The 27,216-nt window shown below is 36.9% G+C and overlaps 1 protein-coding gene across 3 annotated transcripts in view; it reads right to left on the reverse strand.

The window, feature by feature from the left end:
- ANKIB1 (ankyrin repeat and IBR domain containing 1) overlaps positions 1-27,216 on the reverse strand; it is a 149,450-nt gene that overhangs the window by 17,507 nt on the left and 104,727 nt on the right. For all 3 annotated transcript variants that reach the window (XM_069086162.1, XM_069086160.1, XM_069086161.1), the window contains exons 9-14: positions 24,357-24,523; positions 16,005-16,093; positions 7,043-7,173; positions 3,660-3,794; positions 2,172-2,258; positions 2,016-2,082 (exon numbers count right to left, since the gene is read on the reverse strand). In XM_069086162.1, the coding sequence (XP_068942263.1) occupies positions 2,016-2,082; positions 2,172-2,258; positions 3,660-3,794; positions 7,043-7,173; positions 16,005-16,093; positions 24,357-24,523 (676 nt within the window). The remainder of the gene's footprint in view (positions 1-2,015; positions 2,083-2,171; positions 2,259-3,659; positions 3,795-7,042; positions 7,174-16,004; positions 16,094-24,356; positions 24,524-27,216) is intronic.

Below are 27,216 nucleotides of genomic sequence, written 5' to 3' on the forward strand. Positions count from 1 at the left end.
TCTTTTAAAAAAAAAATGTATGTAAGGACTGCTGTCCCCTCAGGAGAATTTTGACACAGCTTCGTTAAAAAAATTATTTAGACTTTTAAAAATTAGATGCATGATTTCAAGAAACATGTTGTAACTGGCCAGAGAGACTATTAATTTCTATGAATCAATTTAGACATTATGGTTTTTTTAAGTGGCTTTTTGGCCCCTAGAATCACTTTATTCAGCCTTAAGTTATCTCTGTCATTAAACTAAGTCTCTCTAACGATCCTTGAGGAATTTTGCTATTTAAAAATTAGAACTATCTTCCCAAAGAAAATTCCTGAAAAGTCTAAGGAATAAGAACAAAGAAAACACAATTCTCTTAGTTCCTGGGCAGATAATTCTAAAGAATAAAGAAGTCATGCAGAAAAGAGGGTGGATAAAATATCTTAAGTATCTAAGACCTTTGACCTCTAGACTCTGTACAAAGGAATCAGATAGATTTCTTTGGATTTCCATGTTTGCACCTAAGAAGTGCAGATTCTGATTAGTCCTAATGGGCATAAAGTTACATTTGGGGACATGAAAATATTGCAGTAAATAATTAGTGGAAGCACAAAAATTAAGTTTCAAAATCACGTGCAGAAAGATGCTTATATCATGCAACAAAATTCGACGTCTGAAAATTAAATTTAAGTATAAAATATCTGTTCCTTTCTGAAAATGTTCATTTCATATTTTTCTTCTGATTTACCAATTGTACTTTTTTCTGGTTCGGGGGTGGGGGGAAGAAGCACGTATGGAAAAGAAGCAGTTATGGGGAAGAAGAGAAGGAGGAAAGAGAAGAAAATCCATTACAAAAGATGTCCTAAAAATCTTAGTGCTATTTTAAGCCTTAATAGCTTTTTGGTGGGAGGGGTTCAGACTGGGGCTAAATGAAATTTATTAACCTTTGATAGCTTAAAGCTGTACTAAGATAGGTAAGGATCAGGAAGGATGAGCAGCGGAGCAGGTTACGCTGGTGCTGACATTCCTGCCTCCAACCCAATGTTCCATTTAAACAACAGCTGCTCATCTGGTGGACCAGATGCTGGGATTCATTCGACAAACATTGACCAAGTGCTCACTATGTATGAAAATGTGTGCTCAGTGTTGTGAGGGACACAGAGATAGATGAAATGCTCTTTCTACCCTTAAGGAGCTGACAATCTAGGAGTATGAAAAAGCACAAAAACAATTAGAATATAAGGTGGGATGTGACAAGGACCACAAGAGACCTAAAATGTGTGACCCTGGACAAATTTTTTCACATCACCAGCCTTTAGTTTATAGGTTAAATGAAAGGTTTTGGTCAGATGAGCTCTAAGAGGCCTAGAATGGCAGGACTGGAAGTAGGAAACACTAGGTTTTAATCCTGCCTTTGAGGCTGAGTATACCTCAGGGGCTCTACCTCCCTGGGCACAACTTTTCTCATCTGGTAAGCAGGCAATAATGACAATGCCTCTGATCCATTTCCACTTGGAAGGGAGAAGAGAGGACCTTTCAAGAAGAGCTGAATTGGGTCTGGAGGTGATGGAGAAGAAGGGTATCTTGGACAGAGAACCCAGCACATACAGAGAAGGGAGTCATCTGGTCTGACAGGCCCAGGCAAGGCCAGATTAAAGCAGTAACGGACAACAGGCCTGAAAGAGGTGGCTTAGAGTGTGCTCTGTGCAGGGTCAATGAAAGGATTTTAGTGTATAATTTTTACAAATGTTAAGGGTCTGAAAGAACATATGCATTTTCCAAAGACAGTTTAACTTAGCCATGGGATAATATTTGGCTTCTTACTGATTAACAAATTCCAAATGGCAACAAAGGATGAAAATATAGTTTGAAAATCATTTTAGCCATTTCATTTAGAACTGACTTTTGGAGGTTTCAAATATCAATTCAGGTTTAAAATAATCAGCTGTGTGAAAATATTTGCTTTCTTAAAGATATTTAACCTCACAAGACTTAACTGTGCCCATTTTTGTTATCCTCCCAGCCCTACGACTACTTACTTCCAAGGAGAGCTCTACTCAGCTGTTCCATCTTTTCTTTGGCTGTTTTTCGAAGGCGTTGTTCTAACTAAAGAGAAAGAAAAAAACTATCAGCCAATCTAATTTCTCAACCAGTTATAGAGGAGCTCAATTAATCAGCAGCAGTTTGTGAAATACCTGATAGCTGAGCTCATGATTTTTGAATCTTGTATAATAATGCATAAATCTGTCAAGTTCCTGAAACCTTCTGTGTTTCTTCTCAGCCTAGAAACAAAGTACATAAATAACTCACATAAGACCCAAGAGCTATTAACATCATACATTATGATTGCAATAACATGATTTATGTTATTTTAAACAAAAATCAACTGTGGTACATTGGATAGCGTGCCAGGCCTGGAGTCAGGAAGATTCATCTTCCTGAGTTCAAATCTGACTCAGATACTTATTAGCTGTGGGAACCTGGACAAGTCACCTAACCCTCTTTGCTTCAGTTTCCTCATCTGTAAAATGAGCCAGAGAAGGAAATGGCAAACCACTCCTGTATCTTTGCCAAGAAAACCCCAAATGGAGTCAAAGAGCTGGACACAACTAAACAACAAAAATGAAAAATCATCTTTAGAACACTAGGGAATTTACCTCTTTTAAAAACGGTGATCCTGTTTTACTGAAATTAAAGGAAAACTGACATTGGTACAAATATGCCTTCCCCTACCTCCTGCTTCCAATCTGACTTCTACAAAAGTTGAGTGTTGCTTGTCAGTAGCTGACAGTATATTGATAGAGAATAGTTGATGGAGAATGAAAGTGATAAACATGAAGACAGCAGTGATATCAATGAAGAAAAATCTGTTACCTGAACTGAAACAAGTGGTTTTTTTTTTCCCCAACAGTTCACAGTGACTTCTTAATAAGGCAATATTGTGTGATTCTTTTTTAGACTCAAGTCCCATTGCGGTGAACCACTGTGGTAAGAGGGTGGCAGAAGCTCTGGCGAGTTTTATACCAAGCTCAAAAGGCGTGGCACATGAGCCTGGGGGTAAGGTCTTTGAGGGCAGCTTAGCTTTGTTATGAAATGCTTCCTACCAGAGCTGGCCACCAGGTACTATGTTTTCAGCCACCACAGCACTTCAAACAGACATTCTACTAAGGGAAGAGAAGGCAATGAGCACTGATAAAGTTCCTGCCTACTATGTGCCAGGCACTGGGCTAAGAACTTTTACAAATAACATCTCATTTAATCCTTACAACAAGCCTGTGAGGTAGGTACACCTTTTATCCCCATTGTCCCTAAAGTATATCTTGGTCAAGGAACTGGTAGAGGGAGAATACATGGGTATGAAATTATACTTCTTTGAAATATTGAAGAACTTCTTAATATATTCACATAGACTTAATCACATCTCTATGAATGTGTATAAATCAGTAGACACTTACCTACCTACCTGTCTAATCTATCCCTTCTTAAAAAAAAACCAAACACCCCAAACCCCTCACTTTAGGGAGGGCCTTATATTGAAGAGAGGCCCAGTTTTCAATTTAATGCTTAAATCACATGGGGGCAAGTGGGAGCAGTAAGAGTGAAAAAATGAGGTACATAAATATTGAAACATGATCAGGCACCAATATAAACGCGATGGGCATTCTGGGTTTGTTCCTTCTCACCTCCACTGTCATCTCCTTGGACTGTTCTTCCACATGCTGAATGACTTCATACCGAGTGCATCTATAATAGCCTCCAGTCGAAGAGCTATGTTTCTTCCATTCTTCCAGGCAAATCCAGCAGAAATCATATTTGCACTTCACGGAAAAACACACACACACACACACAAATACCTTTTCATATTAACAACATGCAGGTCAACTTTGTCCTTGGTGTATAAATTAGAAGAGAGTAGGAAATGCTGAAGAGAGTACTATGAGGACTCAAGGGAAAGAGGGCAGTGATGAAAGGAAGACGTTTTGCTATTCACGGACAAAGCTATGACATACATGTAGCAAACACATGTATGCAATTAAAAGTTTCATTTAAACAATATAGTTTAAGGCAGGAAGGAAAGCATGGATTGATTACTTTCCTAAAGTGCATATTTTCTATCAATAAACAGAGCAAAATCTTCGCTGCTCCTCCACTATCCTTGTCATCCAAAATCTCTCTATGATTTAAGGTTTCAGAAAGAAAAGGCTGATACACATCCAGTTCTATGACTTGCTAGAAATGTAAGGCTGGAAAAAACTGGACTCAATTTTTGCATAGAACTCTCCTCCCCCTTGGGTTCTCTATGGATCTTATTTATCTTGGTGTGGGTAAGCAATTTTCCACTATTTCATTATTTATTTTCAATTATTCATACCAGAATACAAATCCTAAGATATACCATTAAATAGGAAAGCACCTAACATTACATACCATTATTAGTCTCATTATTCACTAACTCATTCAAATAAACTGCCTGAGAACTTACTATTGTATGGAAAGAGAATCACTATTTGTCCTTTTAGCTAAACTATGTCAAAAGATTTGTTTGTTGTTATATGTAAGACATTTGCTTGGAGAGAGATTCTGGCTTATAAAATTTCCTCTTGCTAATCAAATATAAGTCCCTGATACAAGTAAGATCCAACTCAAATTGTAGATTTATCATGAAAAAAAAGAACAAAATTACACAACAATTAAAATACAGATATACTTAATTTTCAGTTTTAGTTTTTAAATTATTTCCCAAAGGGACCAATGGTAATGTGAGCCCATCCTCGGACAACCTGTCTTTTTGGAACACTATTAACAAACAGGCCCTCTATCTGGTTACTGGTTCTGACTTCTCAGTAAACTAAGAAGACTTGTCTATTTTGATTCATTCCAGGGATCAAAGTCACTCTGACTATATTAACCTTTAAGTTTATATATAAAACAGAGCCCTGAACACGTTTGGCTTTATAGACTGTGTGAGAAGCACTGGGCCATGTGCTATAAATGACACACAGGCACATTAGTTCCAGTAGCCTCACACTTCTGTGCATGCCCTGAACACATAAGGGGCTTCATAAATGTTTATAGATATTATTTACTCAATCTGAGAACAACTTGCTGCTTATTTCTAGAGCTACTTCCATTTCTGCTCAAATACAAATTACAGAAAATAAGCCAGTTTGCTAACAAAAGCTGAAAAGATGGCTAATGCCTCATTAATTTGTAGTTAGATAATAATTACAAATGTGAGAAATGAAGAAAGATACAAGAAACCTGTAAATACTTGTGTGAACTACTGCAGAGTGAGATGAACAGAATCAGGAGAACAATTATACTATAACATCAACAACATAAAAGTAAATCATTTTGAAAAATTTAAGGACTCTGACCAACACAATGAGCAGCCATTATTCCAGGGGATTAATGATAAAGAATGACAGCACTTACCCCCGAGAGAAAGGTGATAGACTAAATACAGGGCTGGGAAATCTGCCTTGAGGCTACATGTGGCCCTCTAGTCCTGGAGTGTGGCCTTTTGACTGAATCCAAATTTCACAGAAGAAATCCCCTTAATAGAAGGATTCATCCTGTAAAACTTGGACTCAGTCCAAAGGCTGTACCCAAGGACCTAGAGGGCCACATGTGGCTTTGAGGCCACGGGTTCCCCACTCCTGGACTAATAACATATGAAATGAGAAACGAATTTTTGGATATGGCCAAAAGGGGAATGTGTTTGTCTTGACCATATATTTGTTATTTTGGTGCCTATATGAAGAGTTTATTTTCTTCCTAGTCCTGCATTCCAGCTTTCTTGGTCCACATCACTCTCACATTGATATATTCATTTTGTAGAAATATAGACATTTAAAGCTATATAGTACCTGCCACGCTTAATTATTGCCATTAGCCTCCTGCTACTAATAACATGAAATTGGTAGGTGTTTCAATGCTAAATTATCAGGTAACACTTTAAAAAAAAATCTTTGCTGAGGTTTCTTAATATCAAGTGTTATAGTATGAAAGAAGTTTGTAACCGGAGTACAGGTAGTGTCAAAATTATATTTAAGATTGGCTTGGTTCAAGGCTATTTATGTTTATTTGAAATATATAATTTTCAATTTCTAAGCAACTGAATCTAGGAAGATATATTCAGCTGTATCATCTTTTCATAAAACAGTACATGGTCAAATGGATCAATACATTACTATATTGTAAATCTCTGCTGATATTTATGCTCTCAATTATAAGTGATGGTTTAACTATTTCATTAAAAGCACTGAGTACATAGAAATGTTATTTGCAGAAGTCAGGTTTTCTTTTCTTTTTTTTTTTAAACCCTTATTCTATTATTTCAATCAATCAACTAAATGGCAATTATGAAGGACCCACTAAGTGCTTCTTCAGGGTAGAAAGATACCAATGGGGACACTCCCTCCCTCTTGTCAAAGTAAACGTACCTTATAGTCACAGGGGCTCCCTGATATACAGAGTAAAGTGATTTTTCAGGTTCATCTAACTAGTTCATATTAAAGGAGACACCAAATCCTAAATGCTGTTACTCAGAGGAAGGGTCCTTGGCCACTACTCCTAGTAGCTTCTTAAAGTACTGGGTAACACTGGTAAATAGCACTTGTGTTTACTTTTCCTTTTCTCATACTAACAGCTGAGTTAAAAAAAATCTTTTAAATATGCTAATGTACCTAATAAAGAAATCATTACTTAAGAATAAAAACGTTGAAGGTGGTAAACAGTTATCATTTTGTAACCCTTATTTTTAATCTAGTTGGAAAAATAAGTTTATCTCCAGAAAACAGAACTACCTTGTGATGGCAAAAATGTTTTTAACAAAACTCAGTGACAGAAAAACAACTAGTCAGCGACTCCCAATATATTCCTCAAACTCCAACTCTCATCCTTAATACAAGATGAGTTCACACTAATTTTATCAGTCGCAATCAAAGAAGGTAAAATCCAATCGCTCAGAACTAATCTGAAACACTACATGATTTGCCTGTATATAATCAAATTAAATTAAAATTCCATCTAGAAAGTATAAAGAAACTTCTCAAGTTCTTACCTTAGCACACTGCATGTGGTTGCAACCTTCATTCTTCTGTATAGGAGATTTACAGTTGGCACAAGGCTTGGAGTTGGTTAACAACCAAAGACAATTGGCAGCATCTTCATAAGCTTCACTAACTCCCACGACTTTGAGATACCAAGTCAGAGAAAGAATAAAAGAAACGGTATATAAGGTTATAAAAATACTTTATACAAATTATTTTCTTCCTTTGAAGGGGCATAATTATTTCTCTATCAGGACAAAAGCAAATGCTTTACATTTCATTTGAAACACAATAAAAGCAAGACTAAAACAAATGATATCTAAAAGTTATAACCATGAAACCTAAATTGAAATAAACTCTTTAAATGTTTGCCAGAAAGAACTTTCAGAATAGCAAAATCTTTTGATGTGATCACTTGATTAAATGGTTAAATTATCTGTGCCTGGCTGAGTTTTGTGGACAAAAGTAATTTCTTCACTGAAATAAGGTAAACCATGAATCAGCTTCACAGCAGGATATTACTGGAACAATTTACATATACTGTGAAATGCATGACAACTGCTTTTGAATTTCATAATCTTTACTTTTTTATATACTTATGAACTTTTAGTTAACATTTTGTGTTTTTTTCTGTCAACCAACTTTTCATTTTTATTAAATTTTTAATAACTGAATCAGAAGTTGCTTGCTTGCATGATTTTGAACAATTTCTATTTCTCAAATAACATTGTACCAACCAAATATATCACTTAAGCAATGTCTTTGGGGGGGGGGAATGACCTTTACTAAAATATTATTGGGAAAAAAAATTCTACTCTTAAGATACCTTTCAGCTTTAGCCTGTGAGGTCTACATTATTTTCCCTTTCTTTGGATGAGGAAACAGATTCAGAATGGCTCAGCGACCTGCCCCTGGTTGACCCCTTAGGATCTCTATGGTGTGTAGTCCTGCATCTGTGGTGCATATACAAACCTTCCAGGCCTCCTTATCCTATGGAACTCTACCCCATAGCCCTGCATGTATTTTCTTGAAGGAGTCTACCTAAAATCCTGTGGACATTCCTCTCTGTATTTCAACATCCCACGAATCCCAATGTAGCACACATCCTGCCCACAGTTAACTCTTCTCTCTTACTACAAGATGGACACATTTTCCTTTCAAGGCACCCATCTTTCAAATTTTACCTTTTATACAAGTACTCCAATAAAATTCTTCAACTGTGATATAGTAAAACCTATTTATGCATCCTAGGTTTCTCCCCACTGTGTTAAAGTCGGCCTGCAAGTTGGATGCTGGTATCCTCTGCTTCACAGCTACCGTGTTTCCCCGATAATAAGACACTGTCTTATTAATTTTTTTTGGACAGAAAAACACCAGAGGGCTTATTTTCAGGGGAGGGCTTATTTTAATGAACATTGACAGAAATTTTAATAAACAGGTAAATGTGAACAAAAAAAATGTACCTTTATTCAATAATGAATTCAATAAAGAACAGGATGACACGCTCACTGCTGCAGCTCTGATTGGATGCAGCTTGGAGCGCAGCGTGCGTTTCACCCGGGGGGGGGGGGACGGTGCATACAGAGGGTACCGTAATGTAGTGTGTAGCGCAGGGGATCACCTTCACTACAGTAGCAATCTTAATAGGGCTTATTTTCGGGGAAGGGCTTATTTTCGGGGAAGGGCTTATTTTACAGAAATCTTACACAGTAAGGGGAGGGCTTATTTTCGGGATAGGTCTTATTATCAGGGAAACACGGTATCTATCACTGCAAGAATGTTATTAAATGGATCTTTGTTGTAAAGAAAAGCTTCAAGTTAATGAAAGCACCACACAATTTCCCAAATGCAACATAGCTTCCTCTTCTACTCCTCAATTCTGGATTCAGTTCATTTTACACAGAGAGTATCTCTCCAAGATCTATTCTGCTGATTCATCATTTCTCTGGGCTGTTCATAAAAGCCCATATAATGATCTGGAAAATAGGCATTTTTCATGTATTTGATTTTTCCTCTGTGGATAGTAAGACAGAAATTCTTTTGTTATGGCTGTCACTTAGCAGGCCCTGCAATGTTCTGAGGCTTGATGCATATCATCATCTGCAAACAGGAACAGCTAAAAGATGTATGTGTACATGTGTGGAGATATAGATATACGAAATATCCTCCACTTAGACTTTGTTCTGTACCTAGTCAACAGCAGTGGCAAACACTTTGTAAGCCTATGTCTTCCCTGTTGTATTTCTTATCTGGTCTTAATAATCAGAGGGTCAAATGAAGTTATTTGTTGTTACATTTTTAAAGGAATTTTTATCAATGTAACATATATATGAAAGATACCTTTATGGAGGATTCTTTAAGATAGCACTATACTGTACTGAATCAAAAATTTAAAAACACAAATGTATCTGTATTGATATCTCTTCATAGATCACCTGATTTCTCCTTGTATATATATATACCACCCCGTACCCATACTAGAAAGCCAGCTCTTATAACAAAGATTTCTTTTCCCAAATGCTTTATTAACTTCTGACTTCCATCATTTATTTCTGCCAGATTTTGAGTTAGAAATTTTCTCCCCGTTTTCCCCCTACCCACCGCCCCAAAACAGCAGTCCCACAGGATATCCCCTCCTCCAACCTGCTCTCTCCCATATTTTCTCCCATACCCCTTTCGACTTTTCCAGTGGATCTCTATGCCCCAGCGCCTGTATGTCTTATTTCCCAATTACATGTAAAATAGTATTAATAATAGTATATATATATTTGAGTATTTGATTTTAAAACTTTGAATTCCAGATTCATTCCCTTTCTCCCTTGTCACCCACCCTTACTGGGAAGATAAGCAGTTCAGTATAGGTTGTACATGTGTGGCTAATGCAAAACAATAACATAGCAGATATATTGTAAAAGACTGACTATATTTCCCCCCCTCCTATCCCACCTCCCACTTGTTCTATTCTCTACTTTGATCCTGTCCCTTTTCAAAAGTGGGTGCTTCCAACTTCCCTTCCCCCCAGCCCACCCTCCCTTCCATTATCTCCCCTCACATCCCCTTCCCCCCTACTCTCCTGGAGGGTGAGATACCCTATTTATTGTGTATTTCATTCCCTCCTCAAGCCAAATTCAATGGAAATAAGGTTGACCCATTCCCTTTTGCCTTCCTATTCTTCCCCTCCATTGTAACCATTTTCCCTTGTCTCTTCTATATGAGATAGTTTACCCCAGTCTGTCTCTCCCCATCTCCTCTCATTATATTCCTCTCTCACCTCTTAATTTCACCTTTAAGTATCAACCCTTCCTGTTAAATTGGTCCTGTGCCCTCTCTCTATGTATACCTGTAAACATATATACACACATTCACATATGTATTCAGATGCCCATATACCCTCATATATAGACATATATATATATATTTCTATTCCCTTCAACTACTGAGAAAAGTTTCATAAGTTACAATTATTGTTTTTCCATGTAGGAATGTATAACAAAGATTTTAAAGAAAAAATGAAGATGAGAAAAACAACCAAGCTTATCAATATGCCATCATTTAAAAAAATGTTACATGCAATTTACTCTCACAGACCTCCCACCTCTGCAAAAGTGGGGGGAGGCAGTACAGGGAAGGAGCTGAATTTTCGTATCTCTTTTTTTGGGCCAAGCTTGTTCTTTATAATTCTTAAGCATTTATTTTTTTGAAATGTTATTTTTGCTTTTACGTCCCCTAAATTTCCTCTTGTTCTTCCTCTTTTCCCCTTACAGAGAGTCATCCATTATGACAAGAATTTTTTTAAAAAGAAAAAAAAAGCAAGAGAAAAAAATCATATAATTTACATATAAAGAAGACATAATTTTCTCCTCCTGGGGACCCCAGGCTCCCTGAAGAGGAGTTGGGGAAAGCCTTTTTAAAAATTGTTTCACTGGGGCCGACTTTTTCCTTTGTAATTTTGCACCATTCATTCTGAGTCATTCTGTGGTAGCTGTTCAGTCACCTGGCATATTTATTGTCCTGGCTCTTATCAGTTCATGTAAATCCTTCCATGCTTCTCTTTACTCATACATGTCTCTTACTGATAGCACAGAAATATTTCATTACATGCCTGTTCCAATATTTGTTTACCTATTCCCCAAATGATGGGCGTCTACTTGGTTTCCAGTATAAACACTTTCAATGATGTGAATTTCTGAGTCAAAGCCACCCATTTCTCCACCTTGGTGTCATTCTTGACTTATCACATTATTACCCCTCATATGTCACTGGATGCCAACTCCTGTCAATCCTCCGTTTGACCCATCTACACCTCTGCCCAATCTCAAATCTCTCCTGATTACAAGCTCAGCAACTTTTGCCACTGCACCATTCTGCCTCTCAAGAGGCAGTAAAGCCACTACCGTCATTTCTATTACTACTCTGGAGGCAATCCATTCCACTTCTGGGTAACAACTTCATGTGATCATTTTTCCTATACTATTAATGTAGCCGAAGGCTCAACTGCTACGTCAAAATACTGATTCATGCTAAATTCCTAGTATACAATATTGAGATCTTTTTAAATAAACTGTTTCCTAGCAATGTCTTGCCCTATAGTGTAATTATGAAATTTATTTTTAAAAATATAAACTGAATAGTTTACATTAATGAATCTTACTAGATTTGACATTGTTCTAGCCTGTCAAAATCTTTTAAAAAATTCCAATTCTGTCAAGTCTCCTAGATTTGAGTCATCCAGAAATCTGAAGGGCTTGTTAAGTACAAAAGTCACTGACTGAGTAGAATTGGGCCAAGGACAGAGACCTGGTACGTCATTACATCTTGACAACAATTGACTAATCACCAAATGACAGGCTGTTGAGCTAGCTTCCAGATCTATTCAACTGCATCATTATTCTGCCCACATCTTTTCACCTTGTCCACAAGGATATTGTGTGATATTATGTCAAATTATGTGATGAAATCTTGGAATGCCATTTGCATAGCAGAGTCGGTCAGATTTTTATGAAATAATTCTGCCTTGTAGTGACTAATGATTCCCTTTCTTAGTGCTTATAAACTCTTCCTTTGATAATATGTTCTGGAATTTTGGAAGGAATATAAGTTAAAGTGAACCATAATATAATTGAAAGAATCTACCTCTGTCCACCTTTTAAAAATCCGAGCATTTCTCTATGCCCAGTACGGTGACACCCTTCTCATCCTCCAGTTTTTCAAGGCTCACTGAGAGTGACTAAGTAATAGCACCTGCAAGGTCTTTGCAGTGACCCAGTTTTTCTTTCAGATCTAGGGTTCTGAAGTGACTGAAGACAGCTGGATGTTCTCTTACCTACCAATCATGGCATGTATCTCAGGCTGAGATCTTTTATTAGCCAATCTTATTCCAGATTTCCCAGGCTGAATACAATTTTCCTTGGTAGGAAAACAAAAGCAAAATAAGAAGTGGTCTTGACCTTCAGCATTCCTAATGTTATTTTTATGGGAGGGACTACAATACTCTTCAGAATTCACTTCATTATTTGTCTTTTATTTTACCTTTTGAATATGCCTTTTAAAATTTTGTGTTGTTCAAGATTTCTCTGTACCGTCACGTCTGTCCTTGGAGACAGCTTCCTTTTGCTTTCTCTGTAGAATCACTTGTGCTTGTGTCCTTAGAATTCTGTTCTTCAAGGCATCCTAAGGACCCTAAGCTAACCTCGCTGTAGAATGGCAGGCCCAGAATGATACCTGGGCACCCCAAAGGCAGCATATCAAGCTGATGGTGTTTAAATTTTCTCTATTCACCAAGAACTCTAAGAGGGCATCGTCTCTTCCTATAACGGGTTCCAACCTGTTTCTGGGTGATCTATGATGTCCTGTATGGAACGACTGATTTTTTTTCTAAGTGCTTAAAAATCACATGCTTAAAAAAAAAATCTGTTTTAGACTTTTGCTAGGCTTGAATAATAAACTCTTTGTTCTAGAACTTACCTTTTTATCCTTTAAAAGAATTGATACTTGCTTTTTCCAACCCTGTAGCATTTCTACTGTTCCCTACAATTCCTTATAGATTATTGGTACCAGTCTGCTCTTCATGTATGAAAGTTTATTATCCTACAACATAATTTACCTGGGTTGAATTTACTTAGTCATGAAGTTTTCTTTTAATATGCTGGGCTCTCCTGTTACGTAATATGTCCTACACTTTTCTGCCAAAAGTGATTCTCCTTAATAATGAAAGAAGCAAAATAGTTGAATAGTTCTTATTTTTCAATACCATCTACCAACCCTGTACCACTGATCCTACATGTTAAGGTCTATCTTTGCCCAACATATCTGATAAAAGGCCTTTCATGTTAGCCTTAGGAGTTTTTCAAGGTTTTAGACAATTTATGCTTCTTGAAAATATTCTTAGACATCTATGTCACTTGTTAATTAGTTTCCAAGGAAAACGTAACTTTAGGATGAAATATTACAAGGTATAATTAATTTTTTACACAAAAACAACAAAAGAAATGAAACAAATTCCTTTGATGAAAAAGCTTAGAATTTGTCTTTACAGAGACTGGGACAATATAAAATAAAGTCAAGTAGGGATGTCTGAGCAGCTAACCAGCCTAAAATGTAAGGACCAGATATACCAAATCATCAGAACATCCCTTGAGGTCCATGACTGGCTGTACAATGGGTTAGTGGGGAGAGGGAATAAGCTGGGAAAGTGCAGAGCCAAAATACACAAAGCAAAAAATCCAGTGACAATACTAGGAATGAAAAGGGAAAAAGGTCAATTCTTTCTTTTCTAGGAATCCTGTCTAGTTAAAAGTAATTGAGTTTTCCCATTTTTTCTAAAAACAAGACAAAACAAGATGAAAAAACTAAATTGTGTAGAACTAGGGATGGTATGATCCATGTGGATCTAATTCTCCAAGTGACAAAGCATTGCAAAAGTACTAGAACCTAGGACAATTGAGGAAGGGGCAGACAAATGGCTAGAGCTGGAGCCTGGTAGTTCAGGAACCAAATTTTCTGACAATCTTCTTCAAGAGACTAAGAACAATGAAAAACAGGGCACTGAGAATTTTTTTACTGCCAAAGCTCACTTCATCTTTGTGTTTTTCTAATCCTTTGCATTACAAAAATACTCAGGGAGAATAATGAACTTGATGCCTCCTTGATCTTGACTTGGGTTGTTAAATATCCAAAAGAGAAAAATATAGTTATTTTATATAAACAGGTCGCTGCTGTGCAGTCCAATTCAAAAGGACTCAAATCAGAAATCAGATTATGCGCCTGTGTCCAGAGATTGACGTAATGACTGGAAAACAAATATCATAGTAGGGAACACCTCTGAGGGCATATGTGTGCTTGTGACAATGAACATATTAAAGGGGGGGATGATGCTGACTCTGACAACTTCACGTGAGGCATCCATAGAAACACATCAATTTAAAATGCTTTTTCTCTTTCCTCTCTCTTAGAATCATTGACAATTTGGTCATTAGAATTTCATTCATGAGAACCTTCTTTCCCTTTTTCAATTCAATAAACATGAGTGCTATGTTTCAGGAACTTGAAGCACCATTCTTCTTAAAGTTTCATGTGTAATGTGTGCATGTATATGTATATAAATCTGATTTTAACTCTATAGATGGGGCAGCTAGGTGGCAGAGTGAATAGAGTGCTAGGCCTGGAGTCAGGAGGACCTGAGTTCAAATGTGACCTCAGACACCCTGACACACTTATTAGCTGTGTGACACCGGGCAAGTCACTTAACCCAATTGCCCTCCCCCCCAAAACAAAAGCAAATAAATCTATAGATGACATTGGTTTTCATAATCTCTAAAATAACATGCTTGCTTACTTCTCTAAATTCTTATCATTTATAAACCAGGTCCTAGGGTTTGGTTGTAATTAGATAATAGAAGTTTTCTAACATTATTGCCTTGGTATGAGTTTTGTGTTTTTTATCAATAACATCAACCACTTCCTCTATGTGGCCATGTGGTATATAATTAGACTTACCTCAGGGACGGGAAAAGGAACAAACATCTACTAAGTGCCTACTATGTGCCCAGCACTTCACAAATGCCCACCACAGCCCAGGGAGGTCACTGCTAGCTATCTCAGAACCATCACTTCTGGTTTAGCCCTCTTTATGCCTGTACCTAAATGCCCTCCAGTGTGTTTCTGCACAGATATTTTCTGGTCACTGCTGTAGTATGATAGAGTTTAGTCTCACTTTCAGTGATGCTTATATGAAGTTGTAGTTACCCTCTGGGAATAAAATCTTAACCCCACTCTCTTATATTGGCATATAGACCTCTAAAAGCAAAGTACTGTTTCTCTCTAACTCCTCAGTTATTTACTCCTGTAAATTAGCAGACATTTCTTCTACCAGCAGGAGAAATTCTCTCTATATACCTGCTGTAATTGAGAAAAATTTCCTAAAATTTCTGTTATACATATTGTACTGAACCTCTAACTGATGAAAAGTAGCAAAATTACCTCAGATGAGTCTTAACTGTTGATATTTACTTTCCTAGTTCTAGATGAACAAAGTAAACAGAAAACTATAAAGGGCTAAGAAAGAATAAAATGAGTACAAGGGCTAGAAAGCCTCATTTTCAAAAAAAACCCCAAATTCCATATATCCACAAAGCAAAACATTGGTTCATATTATTAAAATACTGATTTAACAGAGGAGGTCATTTAAATTAGGAGGAGCAGAATACTGGAGCTGTAATACTTTGTATCATGGAATGATGGTTTCTTCCACGTAACTTCTTCTTTTGGAATATCTGAACTTACTGTAACCAAAAGAAAGAGCAGGAGTGGAAGGCTCCCAGCCGTCAGCTGATAGTCATGACCTAAGTTTTAAGACTCACTGAGAACTGATTTTTACAGGGTAAAAACTTTGAGAAGTACTTTTACGCAAGGTATGATCTAACCATATTATAGCTTCAGAACCAAGCACTTAAGTTATCTCCACATTTGGCTTACGTTCTTCTGGTTTCATTTCTGTTATCTTTTGCAGCCAATTTTTCCATGTTTGGCAGTCACAAGGCTCATGTGCTTCACCAAGGCACTCCCTGACAGAAGAAAAATAGAAAGCTATTTTTAAAATGTAAGCACTTTTTGCAAAGAGATTGAAGCATTTTATATTTTTCATATTATAAACATAAAGATAAAGGGAATAGGTCAGAATTATTATGCCCATTTAAAGATGAGGAAACAGGTGTGGAAAGATTGAAGGGCTTTCCTGAGGCTACAAAATAAATCTGTGGCAAATTAGCAAAGTAAAAACAGCACTTTAAGGTTTGGAAAACACCTTACGTATAACTCATTTCATCCTTACAACAACCTTGTACAGCAGTTATTATTATTATCATCCACAATTCAGAGATGAGGAAATGAAGAGAAGTTAAATGACTTGTCCAGGGTCACACAGCTAGGAACTGTTTCAGGCTGGATTTCAACTCAAGTCTTTCTGATCCCAGGCCCAGCATTCTACTCACTACTACGCCACTGAGCTGCCTAAGAATGTCTTGGGAATCAACCCTTGAGGTTTAGGAAATCAGGAAAAAATTTCCACACAGAAATTGCCTACTATCCTTCTGTATGACTAAAAAACACACATTTTTATTGGTTAAGCTCAACTCTCTCTGATATTTAAGTCAGCCCTAGGAGGCTAGTGCAGTTTAGGTTAGCTTAACTTGCTTAAGCTATGACTCAGTAACATTACAAATTATTTTAAGGAGTTTTGTCATTGCCATTAATGACATTTTGAGTCAAACATAAAAAAATTTCAATATTTTTTCATGTATTATATAATGTGAAATTTTCTTAATGCAAAAGCCAATACCTGAAGTCACTCATTGGTACTAAGATAGAGACAATGAGAAGCTTAAATATATATTTTTTAAATATATCTTTTAGGACACTATATTGTGCCATTGTACACTTCAGTGATAATTCCCTAAAACAAACATTTGTGTTCTTTTGGAAGAATTCCTCTATCTTATCTCAACCCACAACTTACCTTGGAAAAATAGAAGGTTGTTAAGGAAGTAATAAGGTAATTTTTTTCCCCTTTGCATTTTATTCATGTAACCATTACTTAAATTTAGTAATTACTCAAAAATTAAATGATTATCTTTAACTCATTTTACAGAATCTTAAACTTAGAAAATAGATAAAATGGGGCACTAATTAGCTTAATATCATTACAGCCTTGAACTTAAAACTTTTTAAGATGGATACATGTACAATGAACATAGTACATAAGCAATGAAGTGTGAAACTTGAAACCCATTTCTATTATATAGGATAAATTTATAGGTTAAAAAAAGTGTGTGTGTGTGTGTGGGGGGGGTGTTGGGTCCCTAAGCTTCTGGATCTTTGAATGCACAATCATCCTGATCTCAAGCATCAGAAATATTCTTGTACATAAAATGGAAGATCATAAAGCCAGAAAAATAGCATAGAATGATGCAAAAGCTCTAAAAGGTTTGCAAAAGTTCTTCTCATACCATAGAAACTAACATTATTAGGTTACAGGCATCATTTTATTATCTAGTTTTCTCTAGGAATATAGTTCTAGTTCTAAGCACAGTACTGAGTTTACCGTCAATCAGTGGTTCCTATAGTAAAGTCAAAACTATTTTCATAGTAAGATAGTTTAATTTCTCATATGGCAAATACAGTTGTAACCCAATATAAAGGGGTCCTGAGTCCAAAAAGTTTGAGAATCAATGGAATAGACATTCAATAAATATCTATTTACAGATTTATGATTAAAGTCAAGGGGTAAATTGCATTACTTAAGAAATTCAATTTATAATCAATTTTGCTAGACTGAACTAGTTTGAATAAACAAAATATACTTACAATAAATGTAATTTAAAGCCGATTCACATTAGCAGATACAACAGTAAAAGTTACACTATTACAGGACTGTTTCTAGACGGTACTAGGGTATAGATGTGGCAATATGGAAGAAGAGAAAGAAGAGAGGGGCGGCTAGGTGGCGGAGTGAATAGGCTTTGGAATCCGGAGGACCTAAGTTCACACAAAGTTGGACCTAAGTTAACACAAAAAACTAGCCATGTGACCTTGGGAAAGTCACTTAACCCCAATTGCCCTCCAAAAAAAAAAAGGCAAAAAAAAAAAAATAAAAGGGGAAGAGGAGGAGAAGGAAGAGGAGAAAGAAGAGGAAAAGGAAATGAAGAGAAGAAAATGAAGAGGAGGAAGAAGAAAGGAAGTGGAGGAAGAGGAAGAAGAGGAGGGAGAAGAAGCAGCTACAAGCAGCAGGGGGAAAAAGGCCTAGGCATTAATAGCAACTGAAACAAAACCAATGGAAGCAATGAAACAGAGTTTAGACCATTACAAAGATGAATCTGTGTAACAGTAAATTATTTCTACTACATGCAAAGTTAGTGTAGAATTAAAGGACTGTTTGAACACCAACATGAATAATAGCAATAATGTTCTGATATAAGTAAGCAAACACACATTTAAAAGAACTCCAAGTTCTTTTAAGTAACAGGTTTTTTTAAATGCTTTTTTCCCTCCTGTCAAGAGGCCCAGGCTCCTCACTTCTGGTTTTCTAAGGATATGAGTTGTACAAATGGCAAGGATAGGTCTTCTTTTCTCAAAGCCTGACCAGAATAAAAAGATTTCTTGCTCTGTCAGATCAATGGGAGCATCACTGGCCCAGTCAGGAGGTTTGTTCCTTCACTTTATATGTGTGTATGTAACATATTAATAGTGCATTTATATATTCACATTCTACACTTTTCATCTGTTGCCCTGCCAGGTTTCACCTCCAGGGAATAAGCTCTCCCCAGGTTAAGCTCAACACTATTCGGCTCCAATCTAGACTAACTCCATTCGGCTCCAATCTAGACTAACTCCACCTTCTTGGGCCTCCTCTCTCCTCCGACTGGAGCGCAGAGACCTAGACTCCTCCCACTGCTTTCGCTTTCCTCTTCAGAGGGCCAAGACGGGCTGAAAGCTCACTTCCAGCTCTGACTGGCTTAAACTTCATGGAATCAGATGCCCCTGAGCCAGGTACTGCTTGCTGTCCCTTTCATCCCTCTTCTTCCCTTCCTCTTTTTCTATGTTGTCTTCCTGTTAGATAGTAAGCTTGTTGAAGGCAGGGACTCTATTAATTGTATCTCCAGAGCTTAGCACAGTGCTTGGCATGTCATAAGTACTTAAAAAATGTTGATTGGATTGGACTGGACATATGTGTACATATACATGACACATTTGGATGAAATAATAACTAGGGGTAGTAAATCAAGTGGTACATAAAAAGGATTATAAAATAAAGGAGACAGTTACTTGAATTTAGGGGGAAAAAAAAAGAGGGAAAGATACTGTCACAAAACATCTTTGGGGGAAAACCCCTCCCCTGCCAGTTACCATCCCTTACTGCACATCTGAGCTTCTTTTTATGTGCTGTCTCCCCATTAAACAGTGAATTCTTTAAGGTTCCAGGGTCTTATGTCATTCTTTGTATGCCCAGTGCCTGGCACATAGTAGGTGCTTAGCAAATGTTTGCTGACCCTGAATATATCAAGAGGAAATAAGGATGGTGAGCAAATCTGGAAATTTTGTCTTTTAAAGAACAACAGAGGAAGTTGGCAAAGTCTGGACCAAAGAAGAGATCAAGTGATTATAGCAGAAGACCTCAAGTCCATTAGCACTCTATGTGTTTCTATGATTTTGCACTGGGGATTAGGAAAGTGTTGAGAAGACAAGAGAGCTAAATGAACTGACATATGAAATAAATCATGAGCTGGCCATCACTGCAAACATTCAAGAAGAGGGCAGAACTAACAGATGTTGTAGAAAGAATTCTTGTACTGGGTGTGAAGTTGGAATCAGTGGCTTCTAAAATGCAAAATAAGGAAACTAATTTAATAGGTGTAGTAGCTCCATCAAAGGATGCATTAGCAAATGGCACTAGATGGAAGAGTAAGAAAGGAAGTAACTAGGGAACCTAGGGCTGAGTCAGAAGCACACGAGTGTTTGAGCATCACTGCTTTGTAGGATCTGGTAGAGCGCGTTCTTCTTCCTCACTACTTCTGGCCTTGAGACTCTTGATCTTTGGTGCCTCTATATGAACTTCACTACTTTTTCTAGTTTTTATAAAGTAATCCTCTGGTAGTTTGGTATGGTGCTAAACTAAGTAAACTAATTTAGGTAACATTGTGATTTTCATAATATTGGTTCACTCAATCCAAGACAAATTAATATTTCTCCAATTATTTAAGTCTGTTTTCATTTCCATAAAAAGGTGTTTCATAGTTGTATTTATATAGTTCTTGTGTCTGTCTTAGGTGGTAGATTCACAAATACTTTATATATTCAGTAGTTATTTTAAATGGAATATCTCTATCTCCTCTTGTGGGTTTATGATGACATGTAGAAATGCCAAGATGACAAAAGGTCTTAAATATATCTAAGATACAAAAGGAACTGATTCAACTATATCATCATAAGGGTTATTCCTTCATTGCCTGGTAAATGGTAAACACATATGAATAGGCAGTTCAAATCTAAGCAATCTGTAGCTGTATGAAGAAAATGCTCCAAATTGCTAATAATTAGAGAAGTGCAAATTAAAGCAAGACACACCAATCAGACTGGCAAAGCTGATTAAAAAAAAAGAAACTGACAATTTTGGAGGGGCTACAGGAAATCAGAAACACTGATATACTGCTAGAAAACCTGATTACAACCATTCTGGAAAGCAATTTGGAATTTTGCACAAAAATAGCTAGAAAGTGCATGTTCTTTGAACAAACCATACCACTGCTGGGACCAGCTCCCAAAGATATCAAATGACATATAAAAATCCTATATGTACAAAAATATTTATAACAGCTCTTTTCAGGGATAGCAAGAAAGTGAGAAATAACCACAGATAGGGAGATGGTTAGAAAAAGTGTAGTACATGAATATAATGGAATGTCATTGTGGTATAAGAGAGGAGAAAATAAAAGGTGATTTAAAAAAGACAAAGGAAGCCTTGCATGAATTGATATAGTGAAATGAGCAGGACCAGAACAACTTATACTATTAACAACAGTATTATGAAAACAATTTTGAAAGATTTAATAACACTAACAAAAGGATCAACCACGATTGCACAATAATGAGGAATGCTCCTCCCCACCTTCACCCCATGTCAGAAAGATTATGGACTAATTATAAGAAATAAAATTTTAGATGTGACTAAGGTGAGAATTTGTTTTGGTTGACTGTGCTGGGGGTGATAAAAGGCTTCTGTATTTCTTTCTTTTTCAGTGAATGGGGAGAAGTGGGAGGAAGAAAATTAAATGACTGATAATTGGAAAAATTTTCTTTTAATTACAAGAAAATTACAAGAATTACCTATATGAAGTTGAAGTTGCTTTCATTTATTTGTTAATTTATGGGGGTGGGGTGTTATTTCTAGAAAATAGAGGAAAGTAAAAAACACAAATGTTGATAAATTGAACCTATGGGGAAAAGGGGTTTAGGTTTCTGTGACCACCAAAAACTAATCTTTAGCTAGAGATTGCTGAAAACATACTTTTCTACAAATAATTTTCTATAATAAAATATTAATTCTGATAATCTGTGCTTTTCCTAACACAGTAACCATAAAACAACCAGTAAAATGCAGGGGAGATGAGAAGGAATGCCAGCTGGGACAAGGAGTGGAGCAGAGACAAGAGCAGCTATGTCAGAAGAACCCCAAGATTAAAAAAAAAAAGGGAAACACCTGCAGCTGCACTGCCCCTTCTTGTCCCCTCTTCCGTAAATGAAAGCGTACGCCTCCATCATCCTTGGCCTCAGCCTGGGTGGCTCAGCCTAGCTTGGCCTGGTCCTCCCCAGACTCTGTGGGGGTGGCTAAGTGCTCTGATCGCTGCTAGGGGAGGCAGGTAGCCAGCAAGGCGGAGGGTAGGTAACCACCAGCTTATTTACCTACAAACTGAATAGCTTTTTTCTTTTCTTTTTGGAGGGAGAAGGCAGGGCGATTTGGGGTTAAGTGACTTGCCCAAAGTCACATGGCTAGTTTTGTGTTAAGTGTCTGAGGTCACATTTGAACTCAGGTCCTCCTGACTCCAGGGCTGGTGCTCTATTCAATGTGCCACCTAGCCGCCCCCTCCTTTTTTTATTATCCCCCTTCCTTTCCCCTCCCCATTACCTCAGTGTTCACTTGAGAGTTTACTTTTTTAGTGTTTTCTAACAATTTTACGAGAACTTTCCTCTTTTTTGTTGATATAAACTTGCACACTTCACAGTTGTTAAGAGAAGTGAAAGAGGTTACTCATAAAATCAAGAATGCCTGAAGTCATGAAAGTTAAACATGGGAATCCTGAGGATTGACTGGAAGCTGCTTGAAGACTGGAACTAATCTTTGAATTCAGTCCTCCCCACCCTGCCACACTGCCCCCCAAGCACACTGTATAAAGCTGTTAGGTGCTAAATATATATGATGAATAAATTATAAAGTATGCTTCACAAATACCTGATATTTTGCTCAAAATTTCTGAAGGCAAGTGTTCTTTCCCTTTACTAACTGAATGACAGAGAAAGCATCTGTAACAATAAGTGATCATTTTAAAGAAGTACTGTGGTTCTGGGAAAGAAGAATTTCCCAGAATCTTCTGGAGTTATTCTCTGAGAGACCTCTGATGATCATACCCCAGAGCAAAATAACAAGTGCATTCAAATATTTTTCAACTTTGTATAGATAGCAATTAGATAATTTTTTTTAAACAAACAAAACTCAGAACTTATGGCTTTGTGTAGACACACTTTATGTATATATGGAAATTCACCATCATGCTTACAGAACTGACCCTGATTGCAACAAAAGGTTATTTTTGTAAATAGTCTTTATCAAAAATTACTCAGGACACAGAGATATCTAACTGGTTATGTTTTATTAACAAAATCTTTCCAAAACAAACCTAAGATGTGAATAATCTAATTTAATTAGAATGCCATCTCAAACGCTTTAATTCAGCAGTGGGATACATATCAGAAAATAAAAACGAATCTCATGCAACCTAATGTCTTGGCTTCATGGACATTATAACACATCTCGCCAGCAGAAACCCGACACTAGAGCCTGAAGCCTGCTGAAGATAAAAGCAAGACTGGTTAACTGAAGAACTAGATTCTGAGTTTGGTTCTGTAAGAGACTTTCAGGATTTTGTAGTCTTTTGTTGAGTCACCTCCTATCTCTCTGTTTAGATGTATGAAAAGACAGAATAATATTTAATTCTTATGTTACCTAGCGGCAGCCAGGTGGCACCACAGTGCACAGAGCACTGGCCTGGAGTCAGGAAGCCTCATCTTCCCGAGTTCAAATGTGACCTCACACACTTCTCAATTGTGTGATCCTGGAAAAGTCATTTAAACCTGTTTGCCTCAGTTTCCTCAATTGTAAAATGAGCTGGAGAAGGAAATGGCAAACTGCTACTGTATCTTTCCCAAGAAATCTCCAAAGGGGGTCACAAAGTCAGCCAAAACTGAAGCTACTGTACAAACCTCTACTCTAAATAAATGACAAAAAAGGGGAAGGAACCATCTTAATGATGTGCTTATGTTTTCTCCTTAACTCTCTCCAGACTCAGAAATCAATTTTCTAGACTCTCAATTTTTTTCACAGTATTTTCCTTCTATTTCTTCCTTTACTGAACTTAAACCTTTTCAATCCTTTATTTTTCCTGTGCATTCCACATAAGCTTTTAAGTTCCTTATATATTATGGTAAATTCATACTTACTGAATTTAAGTAGAAAAGCTTATTTATCTCCATTTTTGGCCCAGCTCATATGTACTTGATAAATATTTGCTGAATGACTATTCAATTAGTAAATACAAAACCTATAGCACCCCATTACTGTTTTCTCATCTCATTCTGCAGTCTTGAAAATTCACCTTCCCTCCCAAAAAGCAACTTTGAAAAACACAAAATACTCCTTTTTTTTTGTTTTCAGTTCAACAAATATTTATTAAACTTGAAGTATTTTGCAGTATCAAATTGCTTGCCTTCTCAGTTGGGGCTGGGGGAGGGAGAGAGGAAGGGAGAGAATTTGGAACTCAAAGTTTTAAAAATGAATGTTAAAAAATTGTTTTTACAAGTAACTGAGGGGAAAATACTAAATAAAGTTTTTAGAAGAAGGTGAAACAGTAAACTTGGTACTTAAAAAATTCATAAATGTTAAATGTTAGCTTAATTCGAGTCTTAGAATATAGTGGCTAGATAAAATTTTATTAAAATCTATGACAAAGCTTATTCTTATATTTTTATATCCTAAATAGACTAACTTCTATTATTACTAACCAGCAGAAGAGATGTCCTTTTCCACAATCAACAGCAGGAGCACTAAGCAATGGGAAGCTGAGTGAGTCAGAACCAGATGTATCTGACCCCTGCTTTGTTAGTCTGACAGCTCTCTCACAGCCTGCTGTAGGGCACCATTTAATTGCAGGATTATTTTCAACAAAGGCCTGGGTGAAAGAAAATAACATGTAAAGAAAATTATTTTAATCTGCAAGAATAAACTCTAAATCTTTAAATGTATGTGCATTTGTGATAAAAGCTGACTATACAACAAAGTCAGGTCTAGTACCTTTGAAATAAAATCAAAATAGCACTGTCAAATAGTTATTTTTTAAAAGAAAAAAATTACAACCAACTCAACAACTATTATGATTCATTGTTTAAATATAAACTGAAACTATAATTTAATTCAGGTATAGTTTAATGTCACTGCTTGCCAAACAGAGCCAATCTTATGAAATATTATTATAAAGAGCACTCTGTGACCATTGTTACCCAATTCACTATGCTTTTATATACCAGTAAAAAGTTTACTTACTTTTCAAAACAGAATCTATTTTTTGAAAATTCTGCTACTGATCTCCATTTTATGAACTCAAAATATAGATGATGTTGATCAAACAGAACAGAGTAATAGTTGCTCATATTTACATAAAGCCTTAAAGTTTAAAAAGTGTTTTCCTTACAACAACCCTACGTTAACATGTAGTATAAATACTATTCTTACTTTCCAGATGAAGAAACTGAGGCTGAGATAAGAAATCCCAAGGTCACTTAGTGAAAAACAGAGCTGGGACAATAACAAAATTAGTTTTGTGAAAGAAGATATCTACCACCTGTTCTTAACATTAAATCAACTTCTAAAGTTAGATCAAACCCACCAAGCAATTAAATTATTAATCAGTTCTGTGAAGGACTACAGTTTGAGGTATTAAAATGGATAATTCTTCTAACTTTCCCTTCCATTAACACAGCCATATGCTAAAACCTCACCACGGCACAGAACTCACTCTGGGTACACAAAGCCTGAAAAACAAAACCTGTGTTAGGTGGCAGTACAGGCCAGCACAGACTGTATGGAGGCTGTGGGAGAGGGCTTTACTTTGTGTCAGCAGGCTCTGAGTTTGAATCCTAGCTCAGACTCTTATTAGACATGTGATGCTGGACAAGTTCCTTAATTTCTCTTTGAATCAGTTTGCTTGTCTGTCATGGGTATAATAATAGTGTCTCCCTCCCAGAGACATTAGGAGGATATGATAATATACGTGAGGTGTGTTGCAAATTTTCACGCACTCTATAAATGCTAAACATTATTATGCTATCTGAAAGCCAGTCTTGTTCAGTGTATAAAGTTCATGCCCAGAATCTGGTCACAAGATGATGAATTCTTTGGCCAAAATAAAGACAAACACAAGATAGTTTTAAGCCCCAGGCAGGGCCCTTCTGTTTCTGTGATAAGGATGGTGTGAAAAGGTAGCTAAGAATCATATAGTTGTGAGATATCTATAAACACTGATTAAAAAAATAAATGTGTGGACACTGCCTAATGACCAAAAAAAGGTGACATACTTCTGAGAAAATGGAACTATATACTGACCAAGACTATCTCCAATCTATCCAGCACATCTTGTTTGTAAATGGTTCTTTGCACGTTACCGCTTCCATTAGACTGTAAGCTCCTTAAAGACAGGGACTTACTGCCTTTCTTCGTATGCCCAGCACTTGGCACCATTCCTGGCATACAGCAGGAACTCAGCAAATGCTTGTTGCCTTACCTTGACGTGCACTTCCTTCACATCTCCAGAATGCCCCTTTGCCACCATCACTAGTACTTTCTCCTTTGAGGTTCACTCCATCAAATCTGTTCCAAATTCTCCTTTGTAACTGTCAGATAATTCTTTTTTTTTTTTTTTTTTAAAGCAATCGGGGTTAAGTAACTTGCTCAAGGTTACACGGCCAGTTATTTCTGGGTGTGGTGCTGAGTATCTGAGCCCGGATTTGATCCAGGTCATCCCGACACTGGAGCCAGTGCTCTTACTCACTGAGTCACCTGGCCGCCCCTAAGCAATTGGGGTTAAGTAACTTGCTCAAGGTTACACGGCCAGGTGTTTCTGGGTGGGTGCTAAGTGTCTGAGCCCGGGATTCCATCTCCAGGTGTTCTCAACACTGAAGCTGGTGCTCTTACTCGCTGAGCCACCTGGCCGCCCCTCAGATAATTCTTTATTTTTCAATTTCAGTATGCGGCCCTCATTCTTCCTTTCTACTTCTGTCCTTGCCTTCATATCTAGAGACTTTAATATACATAGTATCAATGTCTCTTGGAGAATTTTCACCACCATCTTCATTCTTCAATCTCCTTAACTCCTATCACCTCCACCTTCACTCTACTTCAGCATTACAAAGGGAGGGCTAATCCCCTGTTTTGACTATCACCTTTAACAATTCTACCTCTGTGATCAACAACTCTGAAATTCTTTTCTTTAAACACCAGCTTCTTTCTTTCAATCTTCCTGTTTGAGTCCTGTCCCTACCTATTCTTTGTTCTTTGACTGTACATTTGACTTGCTGTACCCATACACAAATCAACTACCCTTGGATCCCTCTGCCATTAGTCCTATTCCCAGTCGTGCCTTGTCAAATCCTAGGCCCAGGTTATCCCATTTTACTCTGATCTTACTCACATATATCAAAATACTGCAGGAAAAAGTTACGTATCCGTGGTAAATAGGTTATTACAAATTTATATTATCTGTATCTAATCTCAAATGGATCCTCTACTGAATTCTCAGAAATCTTCAGTGGTCAGCTAATAGCCTCAGAACAAAACAAACACCTCTGTTCAGCAGTTAAAGCCCTCTCC

This window comes from Petaurus breviceps, unplaced genomic scaffold (assembly GCF_028583685.1).
Source record: "Petaurus breviceps papuanus isolate PSGF00001 unplaced genomic scaffold, PetGlider_PUasm1.0 178, whole genome shotgun sequence".
Taxonomy (NCBI): Eukaryota; Metazoa; Chordata; class Mammalia; order Diprotodontia; family Petauridae; genus Petaurus; species Petaurus breviceps.